Below are 18,378 nucleotides of genomic sequence, written 5' to 3' on the forward strand. Positions count from 1 at the left end.
GCCACCCTCAGCAGGGAGTCACAGAATTGTCACAGTCAGCCACCTTCAGCAGGGAGTCACAGAATTGTCACCCTCACCCTCAGCAGAGTGTCACAGAATTGTCACACCCAGCCACCCTCAGCAGCCATTCCTGAGGGATAATATCCCCACCTCCAGAGAAAGCAGCACTTACTGCTGGCTGACATCCCCAAATTGCCAGAGTCATTCCTGGCCTTGGGGCACCGGAGCCTCCCCTGCTCTTTGTTCCAATGACTCCACGGAGCAATTGGTGAATTTCCATGTTTTTAATGAAAAGCTTTCCATTTTCCAGCTGCTGCTGATCATTCGTGACCTCACAGTGCTCTGAGGCGTCAGCCTGCCCCGCTGCCCGCTGCCCTGCTCCCCGGGAGCAGCGAGCTCCCTCTGCCAGGCAGGGTTTGGCTAAACCAGACCTGAGCCAGGCTGGGGTTTGGCTAAACCAGACCTGAGCCAGGCTGGGGTTTGGCTAAACCAGACCTGAGCCAGGCAGGGTTTGGCTAAACCAGACCTGAGCCAGGCTGGGGTTTGGCTAAACCAGACCTGAGCCAGGCTGGGCACAGGGCAGAGGCTGCTGAGCACACCGAGCTGCAGCCGCTGGGGCTGCAGGAGCTGAGGGACCAGCAGGGCTCTGCACTCGCTCACCTGCCCAGCCCCGGGTCACCGAGCCACCCCCGGGTCACCTGCCCAGCCCTGGGTCACCGAGCCACCCCCGGGTCACCTGCCCAGCCCCGGGTCACCGAGCCACCCCCGGGTCACCTGCCCAGCCCCAGGTCACCGAGCCACCCTGGGCTCCCTGCTCTGGCCCAGCTTTGGGGTGTGGAGCAGGCTCAGGGCTGGTTCACACCCACAGGGGCATCCCTGCTCCCAGGGGGAATAAAATTCCAAAGGGGACATCCTCAACTCCAGCACTCCGTGGGAGCTGAGGAATGCAGGCTGTGCAAAAGGGAGCTTTTGCAGCTGGATAAATCCCTCCCCTGCCATGCAAAGGAAATCCAAACTATAACTTAATAAAAGGAAAAAAAAAAAAAAAACAAAAAGGTTTGTAGCACAGGAAAAAGCCCCAAACCAGACTCCAGTGGCAACAAAGAAATTCACAGTCCACACATGAGAATCCCTGAAATAACTCTGTCCCGGTGCTGGGAGCTGCCATCAAACACTGGTTTTCTCCACAACAACAAAACAAAACAAAAAAAAAAACAAAGGAATGACTTCACCGGTGTGAAGTGCCTCCCCACACCTGCAAATAAAACTCTGCTCCTTTCTCAGACAAAAATAAATAAAACTCAGCCCTGATTTTGCACAAAGTGGAGGCCCGGGAGCCCCAGCTGCTCCCTGGCTCTTGACAAGGCAACGTCCATGGAGTTGGCACCGAGTGTGTTCCAGTGTTTATCCTGGAGAAAGCAGAAAGCAGAAAGGGATGCCTGGCAGCACTTTGTTCTTGGCTGCCCAAACTCTGTCCCACCTTGGGAAGCCCCTCCTGGGGCAGACCCTGGCTCCACACGGACACCCCACGCCAGGGGCTCCCCCGGGCAGCGGCCGGGCCACACATCCCTGAGGGACCAACTGGAAAATAGGGAAGAAAGAGGGGGAACCCAGCCAAACCCTGGTGATGAGGGGTTTGTCAGCACGGGGCTGGAGCTGGGTGGGTACTGGTGACACCAGTGCCACCAGTGCCACCAGTCACTTCCCAGTGTCCTGTGGAGGGGATCCAAGTGTCCATCACGCAGGACACTGGGCCAGAGGGGCCATGGGGGCTGGAGCAGGACAGGCAGGGCCAGGAGGGCTGCCGAGAGCCCCCATCACAGCAGCCCTGGCCTGGGATGCAGGGCGTGGCAGGGCGTGGCAGGGCGTGGCAGGGCAGGCAGGGCAGCCTGGGGCTCCGTGGGGCGCAGCCCCGCAATCCCTGAGCATCCCTGGCTCCCTCCACGGCAGCTCCCCCGAACTGGGACTGTCCCCCAAGCCACGTCCTGACCCTCTGCCAGCACCGGGGGGAGGTCCCGCAGCCCGGGCTCTCCAGAGGGATCCAGGAGGATCCCAGGAATGCCGGGAGCCAGGGGGGAGCAGAGCAGACTCACACAAGCAGCTTAAAGACAAAATCCAGCCCCAGCTGGGAGCAACCCGAGCTGGCCCGGCCAGGGGGAGCCCTGGCACCTCGGGGGGGTCACTTCTTCTCCAGGAGGGGCCCGAAGAGCCCCCAGTCGAAGGCCAGCATGGCCTGGGGGTTGGGCCTCTCCTTGGGCTTCTTGAAGTTGTCCCTGTGGGAGCGCAGAGCCCTCAGCACCTCCACGGGGTCCGTCCTGCCCGTGAACCTCTGCACGGCCTCCTCCCTGCAAGGGGACAGCCCTGCTGAGCCCGGGGACAGCGGGGGACACAACGGGCAGCGGGGCACCGCCAGCCTGGGCTGGGGCACACGCTGGCTCTGGGGTGACCCCGTGTCCGGGCAGGCTCCCCTCTCCCGGGATTCCCCAGCAGGGTTTGGGAGCAGGGATGGTGAGGAGGGGCAGGAGCCCAGCGGTGCTTACGTGAGCCGCAGGAAGGGGTTGTACAGGAACTCCTCCTCCAGCGTGGAGGGCACCGTGGGCAGGTCCTCGTCATCCCTGCGCTGCCAGGGGAACAGAGGCGTCCAAATCCCGCACCAGAGGTGTCCAAATCCCATCCCATCCCACACCCCGGCCCTGCCCGGGCACAGGGGGCACCTCTGCTTACTCTGGCCCACGCCAGCTTCTCCTTCACCACTTCATTCTCCGGCTCCACCTTCAAGGCGAATTTGAGGTTTCTGACGGTGCATTCGTGGCCACAGAAAACCTTCTGCAGGAGGCACCCGGCATCAGACCCGCTCCCAGGGCAGCTCCCAGCCCGGGACCCTGCCCCGAGCCTGGATCCCTGCCCTGAGCCCAAGATCCCTGTCCCGAGCCCAGGATCCCTGCCCTGAGCCTGGATCCCTGTCCCGAGGCCCAGATCCCTGTCCCAGCCCAGGATCCCCACCTTGAGCCCAGGATCCCGAGCTCTGAATCCCTGTCCTGAGCCCCAGATCCCTGCCCTGAGCCCCAGATCCCTGCCCTGAGCCCAGGATCCCTGTCCTGAGCCCCAGATCCCTGCCCTGAGCCCCAGATCCCTGCCCCGAGCCCAGGATCCATGCCCCGAGCCCCAGATCCCTGCCCTGAGCCCCAGATCCCTGCCCCGAGCCCCAGATCCCTGCCCCGAGCCCAGGATCCCTGTCCTGAGCCCCAGATCCCTGCCCTGAGCCCCAGATCCCTGCCCCGAGCCCAGGATCCATGCCCCAAGCCCCAGATCCCTGCCCCGAGCCCCGGATCCCTGCCCCGAGCCCAGGATCCATGCCCCGAGCCCCGGATCCCTGCCCTGAGCCCAGGATCCCTGCCCCGAGCCCCCTCCCGGCCCCAGGAGCCCCCCCCAGGAGGGCAGGACACTCACGGTGTCCTTGGGCAGAGTCCCCAGGACCTGGGTGAGGTTGGTGTGCATCTGCTCCGCCGTGCCCTCGAAGAACTGCCCGCAGCCCCCCACGAACAGGGTGTCACCTGCGGGACAGGGCGTGGGCACCGAGGGGTGGGGATGGGGGTGCCAGGGTCACCCCAGCAGCGCTGAGCGTGGGGACGGGCAGCACACAGGGAGCGTGTCCCCAAAAGCCACGGGGGGCACGTGGATAGGGGGGTACCTGAGAAAAGAGCTGGAGCATTCGGGGAATCGTCCTCCCACATGAAGTAGCACATGTGGCCCGAGGTGTGGCACGGGGTGAAGAGGCACCTCACCCTGATGGCCCCGAACTGGGGGGACAGAGGGTCAGGGTCCTCCTGAGGGGGACAAACAGACCCCCAGACCTCCCCACCCTGCCTGGGGCCCAGCAGGTCACAGATCTGAAGGGGCTTCGGGGGGTCCAGCCGTGTGTGCTCTGATGGCATTTGGGGTCCAGGAGAGGGTGAGACCCTCCAGCACAACCCCAAACAGGCTGGGATCAGGATGAGGTTCCTGCTCCATCCCAGCCTGGAATCTGTGGGGCCACATCTGCACCCACCCCAGGACACCAAGAGCTGAGCACGGCCCAACAGCACCCACCCCACCGGGGACCACTGGGGACAGTGTGACCACTCCACTGGGGACAGCGTGACCACCCCACTCAGGACAGCGTGACCACCCTACTGCACTCCACACTGGGGACAGTGTGACCACTCCACTGGGGACAGCGTGACCACCCCACTCAGGACAGCGTGACCACCCCTCTGGGGACAGCATGACCACCCCTCTGGGGACAGTGTGACCACCCCACTGGGGACAGCGTGACCACCCCTCTGGGGACAGCATGACCACCCCATTCTCCTCCCCACTGGGGACAGTGTGACCACTCCACTCTGCTTGCCACTGGCCATCCCACTGGAGACCAAGGTGCCACTGGGGACAGTGTGACCACCCTACTCTGCTCTTCACTGGCCACTCCACTGGGGACAGTGTGACCACCCCACCCCGCTCCTCGCTGGCCACCCCAGCACCCCCAGCACAGGGGGAGCCGTGCGGGTCCCCGGCGTCCCCAGCCCGGCACGCACCGAGAGCTCCTGGCCGTGGCTGACCCGGTGCGTGAGGGCCCCGATGCGCTCGTCTGCCCCGAACACCTGCAGGCCTGGCAGGAGCCGCGCCAGCTCCTCATTGCCCCTGGCGTGGTCCCTGGGGGCAGAGCAGGCATTGGGACTGGGACTGGGACTGGGAATGGGAATGGGAATGGGACTGGGAATGGGAATGGGAATGGGAATGGGACTGGGAATGGGATTGGGAATGGGAATGGGATTGGGAATGGGACTGGGACTGGGAATGGGATTGGGAATGGGACTGGGACTGGGATTGGGAATGGGAATGGGATTGGGAATGGGAATGGGATTGGGAATGGGACTGGGACTGGGAATGGGATTGGGAATGGGACTGGGACTGGGATTGGGAATGGGAATGGGACTGGGACTGGGATTGGGAATGGGACTGGTACTGGGAATGGGGCTGGGATTGGGATCAGGACTGGGACTGGGAATGGGACTGGGATCAGGAATGGGAATGGGACTGGGACTGGGATTGGGATTGGGACTGGGAATGGGATTGGGAATGGGACTGGGAATGGAACTGGGATTGGGATCAGGACTGGGATCAGGAGTGGGATTGGGACTAGGACTGGGATCGGGCACCGTCCCCATGGGCACACGTACCAGTGGTGGTGGGTGGTGAGGATGGCCCTGAGCACCACGTCCTCCTTCCTGATGATCTCCAGCAGCTGCAAGGGACCAGAGCAGCGCTGAGAGGGCAGGGGAGGTGACACACACACACACACACACACAGTGACCCGTCCCCTGTGCCACCAAGATCCCCCAAAAGCACACCCCGAGGAGCCAGAGGCCGAGGGCGGGACAAAGGCGTGACCCTGCCTGGAGCAGCGGGATGGAGCCCCGCTGATTCCCCGGCCATCAGGGCATTTTTGGCCGCTGCTTTCTCAGGGAAGGCACGGAGGACAGCACGGCGGCACCGCCACGGCAGGGACACGGCGGCCGTGCCACCCACGCTGGGCACAGGGCAGTGCCAGCCCCAGCAGGCTGCCAGCTCAACACGCAGGGCCAGGAGCTGCTCCCGCTCCGGGAGGAAGGAAATGCCCGAGTCAGCAGGCAACGCTGAAAACCCGCGACAGCGCGGAGGGGACACCGGGGACACCCGGCACAGCCACTCGGGGGGCACGGCAGCCCTGGCAAGCGGGGCTGGCCATGGGGCCGCCCTGCGCAGGCTGGTTTGGGGTGATCCCGCTCGCTGCGGAACCCTCGGGGACCCCGCAGAGCCCGGCCGGGGCAGGGCAGGGCAGGGCAGGGCAGGGCAGGGGTCCTGGCTCTCGGATGTCCCCCGAGGGCACGGACACCCCGCCGGGGGCCACCGCCACCCCCGGAGCCGCTCACCCGCTTGGGCACCGCGGCGTCCACGGCCACGGCGAGCCGGCTGCTCTCCTCGATCACCAGGTACATGTAGTTGTCCTCCAGCACGGAGATCACCTTCACCTTCATGCTCCCCCTGGCCGGGGCCGGGCGCGGGGCTGCGGGAGCCCGGCGCGTCCCCAGCGCCACCGCGGGGCGGTCCCCGCCGTGTGCGGGGCGGGTCACGCAGCGTGGGGCGGGCACGGCCCCGCCGCCGGGGACACCACGGGGACACGGGACAGCCCCCGGCGTCCCACCGCCATCCTGACACCAGCCCTGTCCCCAAAATCAGCCCCTGCCCCCAGGGCCAGCGGGGGACAAGGGGAGGGAGGGGGGTGCTGGTGGCGCTGGTGGCGCTGGTGGCACCGGAGGGAAGCGGCAGAGCGCTGCCGGACACTGGCGCTCCTGCAGGGGGGTCCGGCAGGGTCTCTGCTCCAGGGACAGGTGCCACCCCCAGTGCAGGAGCCCCAAAGGCACAGGGAGCAGAGCTGAGCTTGTCCCCAGGGCTGGGGCAGGGCCGGCCATGGCCCCCACGCGGGGTTGGTGAGGCTGGAAAAGCCCTGTGAGACAGTCCGAGCATCCCCCCAAAACCAAAACCAGCACTGTCCCCTGTCCCCAAGTGCCACATGCACAGGGCTGTCAAACCCCCTCAGGGATGGGCACTCCACCCTGCCCCGGGCAGCTGTGCCAGGGCTGGGCAGCCCCTCCAGGAGGAAATTCTCCCAAATCTCCACCCTGAGCTGCCCTGGCCCAGCCTGGGGCCGTTCCCTCTGCTCCTGTCCCTGTTCCTGGAGCACAGCCCGACCCCCCGGCTGTCCCCTCCTGGCAGGAGCTGTGCAGAGCCAGAAATTCCCCCTGAGCCCCCTTTGCTCCAGGCTGAGCCCCTTCCCAGCTCCCTCAGGAACTCTCCAGCCCCTCCTGGGGCTCCAGCCCTGTTCCCCTCCATGTCCCTCTTGTCCCGAGGGGCCCAAGTGCCACTTGTGAGGAGGGACTGGCACTCACAGGCAGCAAAACCAGGGCTGAACCCTCTCTGTTCCCCTTCCACAGAAATGAGGCTGCCACTAAAGCCCCTGGGGTCCCCACAGTGCCACCAACTCACCCCAGGATTAGGCAGAAGGACACTTCCAGCTGGTTGACTTCAACCTCTAGTCCAAACCCAAGAAATCAGGAAATCTGTGAGTTAACAACCTCTGCTTCCAGCCATTCTTTATTTCCCCTCTGGCCAGCCCTCAGGACAGTCACACTCCTCAGGACAGTCACACCCAGGTGTGGCAGCACAGCGTTCCAGGAGGCCCCACAGCTTTAGGTACCACTTTTCTCTCTGAACTAATAAAATTCAGCATTTTAAAGCAAATGGAGACTGGTGCCACCCCACATCCCTGCTCACCTGGGGACAGGTGACAACTGCTCGGCTGCCTGTCACTCCCAGGCCTGCTGCAGGGGTGTCACCGCTGCTCGGGGGACGGTCACTCACCAGGAGTGGCTGTCCTGCATTCTGAGCCACCAGGCAAAGGCCCGGCTGGTTTGGGGGCTGGCACAGGTCACACACAGGGCACGGGGAGAGCAGGGAGCAGGTTCATGCAACAGCCTCGGGACTCAGAGGGGGCAAGCACAGCAATGCCTGGGGACAAGAGAGCAGCTGGGTGGCCCCAGAGCCACAGCAGCCCCCAGGTGACACCCTGAAGCAGCGCTGGCACGGCAGGTCTCTCCCTGGAACTGGTTTCAGTGGAGCCAGCAGGACACTCAGAACGTTGCAGCAGCATGGAGGAAACATTGAAATCTTCAGCTCCTGCGTCTGGTCTCTGCTTCCCACAAAGACACCTCAGTCCCACCTTCTGCCTCCACAGCAGCTCCCACAGACACCACAGGAGCTTCCTCTGAGCCTCCAGCTTGGATCCTGCCCAGCCTCGAGTCTCACACCAGCCCTTGCACAACGATCTGCAGGTGACACTGCGAGGTGACAGCTTGAGAGAGCAAGAGGAGGATAAATACTCTTCATCATAATATAAATATGCTGTAGAACATCTCAACAAGGGCAAAGTGCTTTTTTTTTTTTTCCTTATTTAAAACAAAACAAAAAAACCTAAAGAAAACTTGTCTCGACCACGACAGAAGATTTGACTCCTAAAACATCTGGAAGGTCTAAGTGACACCTGAAGTGACATTAAAGTGATGATTGAAGTGATGCAGGCAGGGCTCAGTCCCTGGGCACTCTGAAGTTGTCCTTCTCCTTCCTGATGGCCCCCATGGCCCGCACAGGGTCGCTCTCCCCAGCGTGCTCCTGGACTGACTTCTCCCTGCCAGGAGGGAAGAGCGGGCTCAGGATGGAATCCAGCTGTGGGGGTGGAATCCAGCTGGCTCAGGGTGGAATCCAGCTGTGGGGGCACCAGGGGCAGGGCTCAGGGCTGCCCTTCAGCAGCAAAGACCAGGCTCTGGCACGGCTCTCAGCCTGAAGGCTCAGCAGGGAACGGCCCTTTTGTGTCCCAGCAGCATCTGCTGGGTGAGGAACAGGACACACCAAAGGCTGCTCTGCCTCCAGAGTCAGGGAATGGTGCTCAGCACGAGCCCCAAATGCAGGATCCTTCTGCCAGGACAGCCCTGGAGGCACCCAGGGATGTGGGAGGCACTGGGGCAGCTCCTCCCTCCCACAGCCCCCCGCAGCAGGGGCTCCCTACCTCACTCTCATGAAGGGGTTGTAGGTGAACTCCTCAGCGATGGTGGAGGGGATGGTGGGCTCTCCACTGTCGTACTGGGCCTGCAAAGAGGGACACGGGGCTGCTCCACCAGCAGCTCTGGGGAGCAGGGAATGCCCTGGACAGGAATTTCCAAACAGGGAATTTCTCCCCAGACAGCAAACTGTGGGCACAGCCAAAGCCTGCTCCCCTGCAGCACAGCATCCTGCAGCTCCTGGCTCTAAACTCTGCTCTCCCCAGCCCTGTCCCCTCTCCTCCAGCCCCTCAGCGAGGCTCTGTGTGCAGGGAAGGAAGAGCAGCTCACCTTGGCCCAGGCCAGCTTCTCCTGGACGCTGGGGTTGCTGGGTTCCACGTGCCGAGCAAACTTGAGGTTGTTGATGGTGTACTCGTGGCCACAGTAAACCCTCTGGGAAAAGGGACAGTGACACTGGGCACTCCAAAGGCACCACGGGGGACTGCCAGGTGCCACCAGCAGGGCAGGAACCACACACTCAACCCCCAAATGGAGGCAGGCACGCGTGCCAGGACTCAGCAGGCAGGCCAAGCTGCCAGCTGGACAGATGAGAGAGCCCCACGGCCCAGCTCAGCAGCCTTTAAACCAGCCCCTGCTCTCTGCCCACAAACACATTCGGGGCAGGCCAGTCCTTTCCAGGGCACTGCAGCTAGCCAGCCCCACAGAACCCCTGTCAGCATGCATCCCTGGCACACAGCAGAGCCCCCCTGCACAGAACCCCTGTCAGCCTCCATCCCTGGCACACAGCAGAGCCCCCTGCACAGAACCCCTGTCAGCCTCCATCCCTGGCACCCAGCAGAGCCCCCCTGCACAGAACCCCTGTCAGCATGCATCCCTGGCACCCAGCAGAGCCCCCCTGCACAGCAGCATCCCCGGGGGCTGCTCTGCTCTGTGTGCTGCTCTGGGCTGGCTCACTCACACACAGGGACAGCTTTGTACCGTTTTGGGGTCCAGGCTGCCCAGAATCTCAATCAGTGCCTTGTACATCTCCTCCGGGGTGCCCTCGAAGAACTTGCCACAGCCAGCCACGAACAGGGTGTCACCTGCAGGGGTGACATGCCATCAGCAGGCTGCCCACCCCGGCCTGAGGGCTCAGCCCTGCCACTGCCACCCAGCACAGCAGCTGAGCACGGGGACAGCCAGGCTGTGCCACACCAGCACTGGTGCCAAACGTGGCTGCTGGGACCAGGTACCCCCTGCCAGCACCTCCCACCTGTGGGCAGCCCCTGTCCCCTGCTGTCCCTCCTACAGGGGACAAGGAACGCTTGTTCTTTGCTGTGAACCTGAACAAAGATGAGTCGCCTCTGTTTTCTCCCCGGCGCTCCCTAAAATCTTGTTTAAGGCTCTTTCTCTTCCATGCGGGAGCTTCTGTGAGCTCCGGAGAACACAGGGATGAAGCACAGCCCCAGGGAAGGGGAATCCTTCTCCCCACACCAGGATCCAGGCCCTGGCCACCAGCAGTGGAGCCCCAGACCCCTCCTGACTCCCCTGCTCTCTCCTCTCTCCGCTGTCAGACCTGAGCACAGATGTATGGAAAAGCAACAGGGTCTGGGACCAGCCAGTCTGGCCTGAGACAGAAAACCAACAGCTCTTTTTTTCCAGGAAAAAAACTGCTGGATGTAGGACTCATCCAGGGCTCGCTCCTGATGCTGCCTGCAGGGTGGGCAGCCCTGGCTTACAAATCCCAGTTCCACCTACAACTCCTGCTTGGAAAGGGGAGCAAGACGTGGATGTTCGTAGCTATGATATTTCATGAAAATCCTTTTGTCAGGATCTTCTTCTCCCGAGAAGCTGAAGGGCCTCAGGAACAAATGTAAATAAAAATCATTTGCTGCCGTGGACTGCAGCAGGCGTTTTCTTAATTAGTCGATGTTAAGTGCTTTTACTTAATAACCAATCAAGGATGCAGCTGGCTCAGACTCTCTATCAATCACAAAACTTTGTTATTCATTCCTTTCTATTCCTGTTATTCATTCCTTTCTATTCCTGCCTCGCCTTCTGACGCACCTTTCTCTGTTCTTTTAGTACAGTTTTAGTTCAGCATTTTTAATATCAAATATATCACAATGTAATAAACCAGCCTTCTGAAACACGGAGTCAAAATTTCCCGTCTCTTCCCGAGTCCTGCGTGCCCGGCAAGACCACAGATGCTGGGCAGCTGCCCTGGCAGGAAGGGAGGGATGCACACCCAGAGCCCGAGGCACCCAGGCAGAGGGGGAGCTTCTACTTTTGCAAGGGAACCTCCCAACTCCTCACCTGTAAAAACTGCAGGTGGCTCGGAGCTATTTGGCTTAGTCACATAATAACAGATGTGTCCCGAGGTGTGACACGGCGTACTGAGGCATTTCACACTCAGAGATCCCACCTGGGAAGAAGGCAGAACACTAAAGCTGAAGCTGCAATGGCACGGTTAGAAAAGAATCGCTGCTCTTAGTGCCCTAAATCTGCCCCAGTCCGGCCAGGCAGCAGCAGCTCTGCTCCTGGGAGGGCTGCAGGGAGCTGTTTGCTCCAAGCAGGAGTCCTGACAAAGGGAGCTGCCAGATCCTTTCACTTCCACGCACAGGGACTCCCAGCCTGGTTGGCAGCAAGAGCCACAGAGAATCCTAAACAGAGCTGATGGAGAATCCTAAACAGAGCTGATGGAGAATCCTAAACAGAGCTGACTGAGCGTGAAAGAAGCCCCAAACAGAAACGGAGCTGAAGGGGAGAAGCGGCTGGCCCTGAGGAAAGGCAAGGATTCACCAGCACAGCCTCGTCTGCCCACCCTCCTGAGCTCCCTCCTCTGCTGCCCCTCCCGGGTGCACCCGAGGCCAGCAGTGCCCTTCACGCCTGCCTGCACCTTTCCCTGTGTCACCTGCCAGCTGCCCTGCCAACAGGGGACAGCCCGGCAGCAGCTGGCACTGCTGTGCCCACCCCATCTGCCAGCTGGCATCCCACAGGAACACCTGGATCTGTGCTCCTGGATCTCGCCGTGCTCCTGGCAGAGCACGATGCCTGCCCTGTCACACTGTCCCTGTCACACTGTCCCTGCCCTGTCACACTGTCCCTGCCTTGTCACACAATCCCTGCATTGTCATGCTGTCCCTGCCCTGTCACACAGCCACTGTCACACTGCCCCTATCACACAATCCCTGCTCTCTCACACTGTCCCTGTCACACTGTCACTGCCCTGTCACACAATCCCTGCCCTGTCACACTGTCCCTGTCACACTGTCCATCCTGTCACACAAGCCCTGTCCTGTCACACTGTCCCTGCTCTGTCACACAGCCCCTGTCACACTGCCCCGTCACACAATCCCTGCCCTGTCACACTGTCCCTCCTGTCACACAAGTCCTGTCCTGTCACACTGTCCCTGCTCTGTCACACAATTCCTGCTCTGTCACACAGCCCCTGTCCCACTGTCCCTGTCCTGTCACATAGCCCCTGTCCGGTCACACTGTCCCTGTCACACTGTCCCTGCTCTGTCACACAGCTCCTGTCCTGTCACACAATCCCTGCTCTGTCATACTGTCCCTGTCACACTGTCCCTGCCCTGTCACACAGCCCTTGTCCCACTGTCCCCGCCCTGTCCCCCAGCTGCACAGGGACACCAGCACGTCCCAGGTGCCTCAGTGCTGTCCTCACACAAGGCAGAGGGGTCACAGTCCCAGGCTGGAAAAGGGGGAAGGCTGCATTTCAACCATCCCCAGAGCCCAGGGGTGCTGAAAGCCACCCAGCCCAGCTGGGAACACAGCTGTGCCACAAGGAGGGCATGCCCAGAGCCCTGCAGACCCCCCCTTTACCTTGAGAGCTGTCAGGTGGGACACTCTCTGGGTCAGGGCCCCCACCCTGCTGTCCCCCCCGTAGACGCGCAGCCCCGGCTCCATCTTCACCAGCTTCTCGTTGCCTCCAGCATGGTCCCTGCAAGGGGAAAAAGGGAATTGGGGAAGGATGAACACAGACTGATGGTCACTGGGAGTGCAGTGGTAAGCTCCAGGTGATCATTTCTGACCCAGCCCTCTCCCAGGATCTATCACTCCTCACAGCCCGGGAGTGGAGAGCATTTCTCCAGTAATTAGGGCACTCAGAGGGGGAATCAATCCCTGACAAATCCATCCCCAGTTGGAAACAGCAGCCTTAGGGCCTCCCAGTGACCTCTCCAGTAACTGGGGCAGGGAGGGAATGGGGTGAGAGGAAAATGTGCAGCCTGGCATCCCACAAAACACCAGGGAGCAGGCACACAGCCACCCCAGAGCCAGCACTGCTGTGCTGCTGGTCTGTCCAGCTCAGGGCTGCTTGTTTCACTCTCCAGCCACAGAGGCGGCTCCACTCTGACCCACGGACAGGTTACTGCAGCAAAACATCCATTTTACACCCTGGCAGGGCTGAGGTGCACCTGTGTGATGCTCCCACAGTGCTGACTGCAGGACGCCTCACGGGCCTGCCCTGGCTCCTCAGCACCAACGTGCTCCCACACCCAGGCACTGCCTGCAAAAATCAGCTTTGTAAAGGTGAAAGGCACTGACACACAGCTCTGCACAAGGCTCTGCTCGGAGCAAAGCCACAGGAACGAGCTCTGATCCCCCTGCTCACGCCTCAGCTGCCGCTCAGAGATCACCTGGACCCAGGAGAGCAGCAGCTCCTGGCAGTGTGGGTGAGGGAGCAGCACAGGGTGCTCACCAGTGGTGGTGGGTGGTCAGGACAGTGGTCAGCTTCACTCCGTGCTTTTTGACTGCATCCAAAACCTGCAGGAGGGACACAGGAGGAGAGTCACACCATGGAACGAGCTGGCAGCACCCCTGGTGGCACCTGGGCACGAGGAGCGAGAGCCAGAGCAGCCCTGCAGGAGCTCATCCCATCCAGGCTGGAGGCAGAGGGCAGCACACGAGCCCTGACCCAGCCCCAAGCCCCCTTTCCCTTTTCTGCCCTACAGATTAAGGCCAAAATCCCAAAACAGGTCAGGAATTCCTGGAGTGAGTGGCACAGCAATCCCTGGAGTGAGGGACACAGCAATCCCTGGAGTGAGGGACACAGCAATCCCTGGAGTGAGGGACAGAGCAGCCCCAGGAGTGAGGGACACAGCAATCCCTGGAGTGAGGGACGGAGTAGTCCCAGGAGTGAGGGACACAGGAATTCCTGGGGTGAGGGACACAGCAATCCCTGGGTGAATGAGGGACACAGCAATCCCTGGGGTGAGTGAGGGACACAGCAATCCCTGGAGTGAGGGACACAGCAGTCCCTGGGGTGAGGGAGGGACACAGGTGACCCCAGGCTGTCCCTGAGCACAGCCAGCCCTTCCAGCCTTTCCCCCACACCTGAGCCAGCGTGGGGCTCGTTCCCTCCTGGAAGGACATCCTGGAAGACCATCCCCGAGCCAGGGGGGTGTTACCTTCTGGGGCTGCACGGGGTCCACGATGGCAGCCTCCCTGGTGTCCTGGTCGATGAGGAGGTACATGTAGTTGTCAGTGAGGGCTGGCAGGATTTCCACCTTCATGTTGGCCTGGCTCACTGTCTTGGGCTCCCTCAGCTCGTGCTCCGTGTGCAGGAATTTAGCTCGCAGCTGTGCTGGACCTGGGCACCCAAAAACAGCCAGAGCTCAGCCCTGGGACGGGGACAGGTGGGACAGGGCATGGCAGGTGACATGCTCGCAGCACAGCCCGACCTGCCTCCTTCAGACACGGGGAGTGAGGCCACCACAAGACAAAACCTGGTGCCCCTCAAGGCTCTGGGTGCTCCAGAGCTGCCCTGAGAAGGACAGGACACTCTGCTTTCCATGCAGGGACAACTCTGCACTGGATCAGAGAGGAGATTTCGAGGGGCAGGAGAGCAGAATGGAGCTGGCCAAAGGTCAGCCTGGGACAGTGACTTTGCAAAAAAAGGGGAAAAGGACACGTCAGAGCCAAAAAACAAAAAGGAAGGAGGGCCAAAAAAAAAAAAAAAGGAGAAATACAGAAATACACTGCTCTGACAGAAATATCCAGTTTGCCTTTCTGGGGGAAATGTCATCCTGCACGGCACATGGAGAGAAAACAGGCTCTCCAAGGGAGGAGGGTCCCTGCCTGGCCAGGTGACACAGGGCTCTTGCTCATGCCTGCCCTGATGCAACACCAGAGCCTCCATGTTTGCTTTTGGTTCAATGTTTAATCAGATCCAAGAAGCAAATTCCAGATGCAAATAACCTGGGCTCCACTGTTCCCTGCACAGGCTCTTAAAGAAATTACCAAGCCTGAGAGGGGCTACCACACAAACTGAGGGAGGGCAAGCAAAGACAGCGAGGTCTGGCCCTGCAGCTCAGAGCTGAGCCCAAACACTCGCAGGGAAAGAGGCGCCAGTCCCTGCAGGTCAGGAACTGCTGCCTGAGCACCCACGAGGTGTTTGCACAACCCAGAGGTGCCTGTGCTGGCTCAGGCCCATTTTATTCTGCACCACTGAGTCACCCAAAGGCTCCTGACTTTCCTGCTGGGCCACCCCCCTCCATGCCACAGGGAGGGTCCCCGTGCTGGTGCTCACCCTGTGCCACTGTCCCCAGCCTGCCCACCCTGATAAGAGCAGCTCTGCAGGAGCCCCAGAGTCCTGCAGATCTGCTCCTGCTGCCAGCCCAGCCTGGGCACAGGGAGCTGTCAGGGCCCTCTGGCACAACCATCCTGCCCAGAGCTTCTTCCCCTTCCACCACCCCTGCCCATGAGGGAAGGGGAACAAGTGAAATTAAAAAAACCCTAAAACAAACCCAAAGCACAACACAACAGGCATGCACTGGGTATTTACAGGATTGGGAGAAGCATCCCTACCTGCAGTGTTCCTCTGGAGAAGACTCCTTTCAAAACAAGAACACAAAAAAAGCCCTTACTATTCTTTGATGGGGAAAAAAATGCCCAAAAAACAACTGCTCACCAACAGGCAGAACTTTTGGATGTGTCAGTCACAAGAGTTATCTACACTGGGTGTTTGTTTGCAGGCCAGACACCAAGTAGGAAAAAAAAAAATCAACCAAATAAAAAGAAACAACCCAACCTTAACTTCAACTCAAAGGAAATATTCAAATACTTAATATGCTTCTTCCCTATGAACCATCTCTAACCTTGGCCCGGATCCCACAGCCTCTTTGCCTGTGTAATTTGCAATTCTTACCAAACAAACAAACAAGCTGCACCACATAAGGAAATGTTTCCAAACGTGTCATTTCAACAAAGGAATGAGAAAACATCCACCAAGAACGAAAGCCACGTGTTGTGAGTTTCCGTGTGCAGCTCAGGGGAGAGCAGGGAGCTCCTCACGCCCTGCTCAGACCCGTCCAGCCCAGAGGAGCTCCCTGGCGACGCTCAGATCGTGTCACACACACAGCTCTGCCCCAGAATTCATTAATGCCCAGTGGCTTCACTCTCGCTCAGCTTCGTCCCTGGCCTGGAGCTGAATCACCCACCTGGGCTTGTGGAATGGTTCACGGGCACAGCTGGAAAGGCTCCGCAGCCGGAGGTGGTAATATCAGCTGGGCACTGGCAGCAGGCAGGTTCCCTCAGAACCCAGCTGCTTCCTGCACCTCCTCCAGAACGTTTGGGGTTACTCTCTTTATTACATAAAAGAGTGGAAAATTCCCGTTCCAAGCGGGGCCGTCACTCAGAAATGACTGCACGCCCGGCTGCTGCGCTGCCTCGCAAGGACCACGTTCACTCTTTACACTCTGCGGGGATTTTTGGGATACCCAGCGAGTTTGTGGCTCCAAGAAATGTGTCTGGAGCCAGGGCAGCTCCCGGTCCCGGCAGCGTGGAAGGTGCAGAGCCCACCCTGCGACCCCGGAGCTGCCCCAGGCTGGGTCTGGCATCGCTGCAGCGCCCGGCTCCGGCACTGAAGCGCGGCCATTCTCGCTCACCACAGCCACATCTTAAACCCCAGTGATGCAAAACCACCCGGGGAGACTTCCCGGAGAGCCCACAGGGCCTTTGAGGATTTAGGCCCGAAATGCCAACGCACAGCCGGGCGGTTTGGGCTCGCTTCCATCACCGGCACAAGCTGTCACCCGCCGAACGCAGCCCGGCCCCCCATCCTCCTCCCTGCCCGGGCACTGACCGCCGCTCCGGGGCTCCGCGATGGGCTCGGCACGGCACGGCCGAGCGGCTCCCGGCCTGCCCGGGCCGTGAGTCACCCCCGCAGCCGCGAGGCACGGCCCGAGAGCCCGCACGGCCCTGCCGGGGCGCGCCCGCCGCACGTACCGGCTCGGAGAACGGCCCCGAGGACGGCCCCGGCTGCCAGGGCGGCGCCGAGTCCCCGCCAGCCCCCGCGGAGCATCGTGCGGCCCGCCCGGCCCGGTTACCTTGGCTGCCCGCCCCAGCAGGCGGCGGCGGCGCCGGCACGGCCCGGCCCGGCCCGGCCCGGCGTGCGCGGGGGCGGTGCTGCGCCCGGCCGGCCCCGGGCCCGGCCCCCGTTCCGCCCGCTCGGCCCGCGGAGGAGGAGCGGGAGAAGCCGGCAAGGACGCGGCAAGGGCGGCCATGGGCAGCTCCAAACCGCTGTCCCGCTTCTGGGAGTGGGGCAGGAACATCGTGTGCGTGGGGCGCAACTACGCGGAGCACGCCAAGGAGATGGGCAGCGCCCTGCCCGCCGAGCCGCTCTTCTTCCTCAAGCCTTCCTCGGCCTACGTGCGGGAGGGGTCCCCCATCGTGCGGCCCTACTACTGCCGGAACCTGCACCACGAGGTGGAGCTGGGGGTGCTGATCGGCCGCAGGGCGCGGGCCGTGCCGCAGGACGCGGCCATGCAGCACGTGGCGGGCTATGCCCTGTGCCTGGACATGACGGCCCGCGACACGCAGGAGGAGTGCAAGAAGAAAGGGCTGCCCTGGACCCTGGCCAAAGGGTTCGGCTCGTCCTGCCCCGTCAGCGAGTTCGTGCCCAAGGAGAAGATCCCGGACCCGCACAAGCTGCAGATCTGGCTGAAGGTGAACGGGAAGCTGAGGCAGGAGGGCGACACCTCCTCCATGATCTTCTCCATCCCTTACCTGATCAGCTACATCAGCCACATCTTCACCCTGGAGGAAGGGGACTTGATTCTCACGGGCTCTCCCAAAGGAGTGGGGTCCGTGGAGGCCAACGATGAGATCGAGGCGGGGATCAGGGACGTGGTGTCCATGAAGTTCAAGGTGGTACAGGGCACGGAACCCAGCAGCACAAAAGGTGTTTGACTGCCACGGCCCCATTTCCACGGAGGCTTCAGCACACCTGGAGTGCAGCCCAGAAGCTCCAGATTCCAAAAGTGAATTCCCAAGCCATACCTGGGAACTGGCACTGGAGACACTGGAGAGGGGAATGGGCCTGGCTGTCCTTCTGCATGTGCTTCTCTTCTGCTGATGCTTTGAGCTTTGCCTTAAAATTAAAATTACTGATCAAAACTATTCGAATGCTGATGTGGGAGCTGAGGCTCAGCCATGCTGTGGGAAATCAAAGGTTTACGTGTAGATGTGCAGCCCTAAATCAAGAGTTGCAGCTTCACAAAGAGTTTCCTCTACAAGAGAAAGATGTTTGATTTCTTGGATTAGTTTTGTGATTCCTCCCTGCTTTTTTCAAACGTACAAATTAAAGAAGGATGGCTTTTCCTCCCACTCCAGGGGGCCAAGGCAGCAGGAAGTCTGCCAGATGTTTGGCAGATTGGTTTTTTCCTAAACTGAACTTTAAACATGTTCTAAAAGTGAAATAATGCAAAAAGATCAAGAATAAAGAAGCATGTGGGTAAAAATCACC

The 18,378-nt window shown here is 60.9% G+C and overlaps 3 protein-coding genes across 11 annotated transcripts; 1 reads left to right on the forward strand and 2 right to left on the reverse strand.

Annotated features, from left to right (window-relative positions):
- Window positions 1–1,837: 1,837 nt before the first annotated feature.
- LOC119706938 (hydroxyacylglutathione hydrolase-like protein) lies at window positions 1,838–6,165 on the reverse strand. Of its 3 annotated transcripts, none has more exons than XM_038151215.1 (8): window positions 5,952–6,165; window positions 5,220–5,284; window positions 4,575–4,692; window positions 3,692–3,800; window positions 3,478–3,554; window positions 2,725–2,826; window positions 2,541–2,620; window positions 1,838–2,345 (listed from the first exon to the last, which is right to left on the reverse strand). In XM_038151215.1, the coding sequence occupies exons 1-8, from the start codon at window positions 6,054–6,056 to the stop codon at window positions 2,180–2,182; spliced, it is 822 nt and encodes a 273-aa protein (XP_038007143.1). In that variant the 5' UTR covers window positions 6,057–6,165; the 3' UTR covers window positions 1,838–2,179. The 3 variants fall into 3 exon arrangements, with proteins under 3 accessions (XP_038007143.1, XP_038007141.1, XP_038007140.1); XM_038151213.1 differs by having other exon boundaries at window positions 2,725–2,823; window positions 3,451–3,554; XM_038151212.1 differs by having other exon boundaries at window positions 3,451–3,554; window positions 5,952–6,164.
- Window positions 6,166–7,146: 981 nt separating this feature from the next.
- LOC119707057 (hydroxyacylglutathione hydrolase, mitochondrial) lies at window positions 7,147–17,025 on the reverse strand. Of its 7 annotated transcripts, none has more exons than XM_038151535.1 (10): window positions 16,961–17,016; window positions 15,441–15,466; window positions 14,042–14,223; window positions 13,333–13,397; window positions 12,456–12,573; window positions 10,929–11,037; window positions 9,612–9,715; window positions 8,964–9,065; window positions 8,642–8,721; window positions 7,147–8,263 (listed from the first exon to the last, which is right to left on the reverse strand). In XM_038151535.1, exons 3-10 carry the CDS (start codon window positions 14,144–14,146, stop codon window positions 8,164–8,166), a joined length of 783 nt encoding a protein of 260 aa, XP_038007463.1. In that variant the 5' UTR covers window positions 14,147–14,223; window positions 15,441–15,466; window positions 16,961–17,016; the 3' UTR covers window positions 7,147–8,163. The 7 variants fall into 7 exon arrangements, with proteins under 7 accessions (XP_038007463.1, XP_038007460.1, XP_038007464.1 ...); XM_038151532.1 differs by having other exon boundaries at window positions 16,860–16,980; XM_038151536.1 differs by lacking the exon at window positions 16,961–17,016 and adding an exon at window positions 16,717–16,831.
- Window positions 17,026–17,037: 12 nt separating this feature from the next.
- Window positions 17,038–18,376, forward strand: FAHD1 (fumarylacetoacetate hydrolase domain containing 1). The gene has a single exon (XM_038151540.1). The coding sequence runs from the start codon at window positions 17,136–17,138 to the stop codon at window positions 17,820–17,822; it is 687 nt and encodes a 228-aa protein (XP_038007468.1). The 5' UTR covers window positions 17,038–17,135; the 3' UTR covers window positions 17,823–18,376.
- Window positions 18,377–18,378: the final 2 nt, after the last annotated feature.

This window comes from Motacilla alba, chromosome 14 (genome assembly GCF_015832195.1).
Source record: "Motacilla alba alba isolate MOTALB_02 chromosome 14, Motacilla_alba_V1.0_pri, whole genome shotgun sequence".
In the NCBI taxonomy this organism is placed as follows: Eukaryota; Metazoa; Chordata; class Aves; order Passeriformes; family Motacillidae; genus Motacilla; species Motacilla alba.

Excerpts from the sequence above, each read along its gene's own strand:
- LOC119706938 (XM_038151212.1), bottom strand. The coding sequence starts at position 6,056 with ATGAAGGTGAAGGTGATCTCCGTGCTGGAGGACAACTACATGTACCTG. Across the intron at positions 5,285-5,951 it reads ACGCCGCGGTGCCCAAGCGG|CTGCTGGAGATCATCAGGAA; the intron begins GTGAGCGGCTCC and ends GGTCCCTTGCAG. Across the intron at positions 4,693-5,219 it reads CTCACCACCCACCACCACTG|GGACCACGCCAGGGGCAATG; the intron begins GTACGTGTGCCC and ends CTCTGCCCCCAG.
- LOC119707057 (XM_038151533.1), bottom strand. The coding sequence starts at position 16,935 with ATGCTCCGCGGGGGCTGGCGGGGACTCGGCGCCGCCCTGGCAGCCGGG. Across the intron at positions 14,224-16,859 it reads CGGGGCCGTTCTCCGAGCCG|GTCCAGCACAGCTGCGAGCT; the intron begins GTACGTGCGGCG and ends TTGGGTGCCCAG. Across the intron at positions 8,722-8,963 it reads AGAAGCTGGCCTGGGCCAAG|GCCCAGTACGACAGTGGAGA; the intron begins GTGAGCTGCTCT and ends CCCTCTTTGCAG.
- FAHD1 (XM_038151540.1), top strand. The coding sequence starts at position 17,136 with ATGGGCAGCTCCAAACCGCTGTCCCGCTTCTGGGAGTGGGGCAGGAAC.